A 4,360-nucleotide genomic window follows, 5' to 3' on the forward strand; every position below is an offset into this window, starting at 1 on the left:
GTGTGAATGGTATGCCTCGCCTACCTGTCTTCGATGGTACCCATCAGTTAATTCTGCTTAATGTGGTCCGAAATGTTGGTGTTGGTGTTGTTTCGAAATGGGTATGCAAGGTGAAAAGGCCTGACATAAAGTAACGTAAAATACGCCTACTGGTCCACTTACTTCTGCACTCTCTTCCATTATTGACTCTTGAGTAGGCTGCTCCATTGGGCCCATAGTCTCCATCACACTGGTCACATTGTTGGTCAGTGGCAGTGGTGCAATGCAACTGGCCAAAAACACAGTGTGATATTGGTGAACATGCTAAAAGAAAAGAAAATTAAGAGCGATGTAGAAAAGGGGTATCTAAATGAAACTTTAAACCTGCCACAGCATAATGAAAATAACCCCCATCTTTGACTTTTCAAGCTACATGCATCATGTTAAAGCGCAAATCATTGGTTTTCCAATGATACCAAATTGATTTATGTAGCTTAATTTATTCCAAAGACACGCCGCAGGAATGTCAACAGTGTCCCACCAAACTTCGCCGACCTCATTTCGAGAAAAACGGCATTGGAAAAAAGAGATACGCATTGCGCCGCCATTTTGAATTTATGCAAATTAGGCATATTTCCACAACTTGGATTTTTTGGGACTTTTTTAAGGACCTTACAGAAATGCACTGTGGTGTGATATTTATGTATACAAAACTGAACTTGTATTTTCAGGGAAAATCCAATGTCAACATGTCCACACATGGCAGCCATGATTTTAATTTTTATTTATGCAAATTAATATACGGCATTTATGCAAATTATTACGCGGCATTTGGCAAATTTGGAAAACATAGGGATCTCAAAAGGTACCCAAGACTAATAGTGAAAAATTGGAAATTGTTGTTTAAATTACCCCAAAAAGCAATGTAGATCGAGAGTTATGGCCAAATCAATATGAAAATCATATAATTAGTGGCCATTTTGAATTTATGCAAATTAGGTATATTTCCACCACTTGGATTTTTTCGAAAGCAGATCAGGCAAAGTAAACTACAGTATGGGTTTAATAATTGTTAAAAGTGCAACCATTTGTAGTTCCAATTGTCTACTGTAATTTTTTTTAAAACAAGTTCAACTTTGGCTTGAAGGGGGGGGGGTGTTACTTGATATATGCCCAAGTGTTTAATTCAAACTGCGTCCCCAATAATATTTGATTACACTGTGGTTGAAGCAGTGAAACTTACCTTGGCAGGTGCTGTAGGCAGGGTTCCATGTCTTTCCTATCACACATGTGACAGTCGGAGGCTTTGCAGGAAAATAGTAACCTCTGTCGCAGGTATAACGTAAACTAGCACCTGCATACTCATAGTTACCAAGGTTGTAACTGTAAGGACGGGATACAGAGTATGATCCATGACTTGGTTGTCCAGGCTTGTAGCACAGACCATTCCTTGCTGGGATGAAGGAAAATTGATTGTGAGGAAGGAGTCAGTTTTTACACTTTTTGTGTAAATTCTTTGCAAAGTCTCATTTTAAAAAAAATTAATAATTGCATAATAAAGTTGAAAAAGCACTTGAATATAATTTCTGAGATGAGCAAATAAAAGAAAATATAGGAAAACAAAAAGGAAATTCCTGACTGAGGATAAGCAAATACAAAGGGGCTGCGGGGACTGCATATATAATCTGGCCCCTCTGTACAGCAGCCAAGTTATCCAATACCTCTTCTCTTTGCCCTTAATCTCCTTCCCCCGACAGACAGACATCAATTGGACTAACATTTGTTGGTCACACAAGCTCGACCACTCCATTCTGATTTTTCAGTTCAATTTAATTCAATTTCATTATCCCTTATAAAATATAAGGAAAGTTCTGTTTAGTTTGACCTTTTACACCACACACAGTAATTAGAATAGTAATTATTTCAGTGTCTTACTTTGACATTGGGTCTAACCGATGTTCCCCAATACCTATGTTCCCAAATGCCGATGCTCCCCGAAATCCTTATGATTAGGGTTAGGGTGAGTATTATGGTTAGGGTTAGGATTAGGGTTAGGATTAGGATTAGGGTTAGGGTTATAGGGTTATAGGGTAAAGGTTTCGGGGAACATCGGTATTGGGGAACATAGGTATGCACCCTTTGAAATTCCGGATTCGATCTTAATTGTCAGGCAGCATTTTACATTCATTTATAACAATCAAAACAAAACAATCATGCTTCATGTCTCACCTCTGTAGACTTCAATGCGATCTGATCCACCACATGTCTCTCCACTGTTTCCTTCACACGTCAAACTGCAGCCAGTTCCACCATTGCCATGCTTGCCATAGTCAGAATTATCTCCACAGTAGCATTCGTTACCAAACTCCAGTCCCATATAATTATAATTCTTACACTTAGACATGCACCACTGCCAAGACATGGAACTCTCATCCTTCTCTTCGCTTCCTTGAAGAGCACGATCGTATATGCTGTCCTCATAGCACCCTAGATAACCAGGTTGCCCTAAGAACACAGGAACAAATTTTTTTTTTAATATTTAGGCAAGTACATGAATTTGGGAAAATGGGAAACGTAATACATAGGGGAAAGGAGTGCTTGTTGTTTGGGAGAGGGGGCGGGGACTCACAATAACAGGCCCGTAGACAGGATTTCGAGAGAAATAAGTGGAGTGGTGCATTTGGATTCAAGTAGACTTGAATGCGTTTATATTCACCACATGTCTCACCGCTGTTTCCTTCACACGTCGTACTGCAGTCAGTTCCACCATTGTCATGCCTGTAATAGTCAGAATTATCTCCACAGAAGCATTCGTCACCGAACTCCAGTCCCATATAATTATAATTTATACAGTTTTTCATGCACCACTGCCAAGACATGGAACTCTCATCCTTCACTTCACTTCCTCTAAGAGCACGATCGCCAGTGTTGTCTTTATAGCACCCTATATAATCAGGTAATTGCCCCAAGCCTGAGAATACTGGAACAAAATGATGAAAATTCAGTTTAATTCCTGAATTGGTAAACTAAAAAAAATGACCTTTACTCGGGGATTTGAAATTCTGTTTAGGGTGCCCCGTTCTATAGGGAGCCTGCTTCGGCCAAATTTCTGGACCTGACCCTTTTTTACTTTAGAACTTTTGGGACTTAAGGATGTATACTGTTTATACGGTTCAACAATCAAATTGAAAATGTCACATTGTGTATGTTTTATTTTAATGAAATTATTTTTGAATTTTTCCCCTTTCTTCTCTATTCTTCATTTTCTATTTTGCCGACAGCACCATGATTTTGCCGACAAAACTGGGGGAGGGGTGGGGTAACACCCCCCATACACCCCTGTAGCAACGCCCGTGCCTAAATTTCCGAGAATTGCATGCCCACCAAAACACATCCCCATACCCATGATCAATAAAGTTATACAGACGCCTATAAAAACTTGGTTTCTTGACGGTGTTACTAGAAACTTTAAAAACAAATACTTGGGGTTGCCCTTATAGCCGTGCGCACCGCTACATTATTAACACCGCTAAAACTTAAAAGTAACACTCTCAATCAAAAATCCGCTGGTATCCTCATGAACTTAAAACTTGTATAACTTGACCTAAAATTTTAAAAAGGACGCCGAATCCCCAACGTGGGGTAAACTCGACAACACCACAGATTACTTTGCTCTCACCTAATACGCTTGGTAGTTGAGCTATCAGCACCAACAGCATCACAAGCATCACGCCGGTCCTTCCTTCGTCTCGTCGGCGTACTCGGACCATCGTTGCAACAATAAAACCGGCTCAGTATTTCTTGAAAATATAGAAATTAAATAACTTCAATCAAATCTTGACATCATGGCAAAATTTTCAGATATAAAGACACGAGAAACAAAAAATATGTAGAACTATAGGAACAAACAAACGCCAATTACTAGAAGATTAATGTGTACGTGTCAGTCTCTATTCCAATTTTTGGGGGCTTCAATTCCTTAATAATCTATTTCTCCACACGGGAGTAACTGCTTGCTGAAGAATCCATCCCCCAAAAACACATTATTTGACACGCGTATAGGGCCTAAAAGAAACCGCGATTGAACTTACCTGCAATTTGGCCGCGCTGCCAGCTGAGCAAATTCAGCTCACATTCACTTGCAACAGGTTTATAAACTGAACCACAATTCCCTTTTCACAATAGACACAATCACTTGAAGTCTCGAATTAAGTTAAAAATTGAAGACCTGTCAACAGTTCTTGACAGATTTCCAGTACTCAATTCCATGATGAGATCCAGTTTTAAAGTGACTAGTTTAATTCGCCGTGTTTACTTTCAGTAATAGTTTTGAGTTTCCTATCAACTCCCCAGTTAGTCTCATGTCCCAGCCAAGTGTGTC

The 4,360-nt window shown here is 39.5% G+C and overlaps 1 protein-coding gene across 1 annotated transcript; it reads right to left on the reverse strand.

Annotated features, from left to right (window-relative positions):
• Positions 1-1,014: 1,014 nt before the first annotated feature.
• LOC119724064 (WSC domain-containing protein ARB_07870-like) lies at positions 1,015-3,749 on the reverse strand. Its single transcript, XM_038194985.1, has 5 exons — positions 3,659-3,749; positions 2,708-2,959; positions 2,209-2,484; positions 1,223-1,432; positions 1,015-1,028 (listed from the first exon to the last, which is right to left on the reverse strand). The coding sequence occupies exons 1-5, from the start codon at positions 3,747-3,749 to the stop codon at positions 1,015-1,017; spliced, it is 843 nt and encodes a 280-aa protein (XP_038050913.1).
• Between the last annotated feature and the right edge of the window lie 611 nt (positions 3,750-4,360).

The sequence above is a fragment of the Patiria miniata genome, unplaced genomic scaffold (assembly GCF_015706575.1).
Source record: "Patiria miniata isolate m_02_andy unplaced genomic scaffold, ASM1570657v1 HiC_scaffold_17, whole genome shotgun sequence".
NCBI classification, from domain to species: Eukaryota; Metazoa; Echinodermata; class Asteroidea; order Valvatida; family Asterinidae; genus Patiria; species Patiria miniata.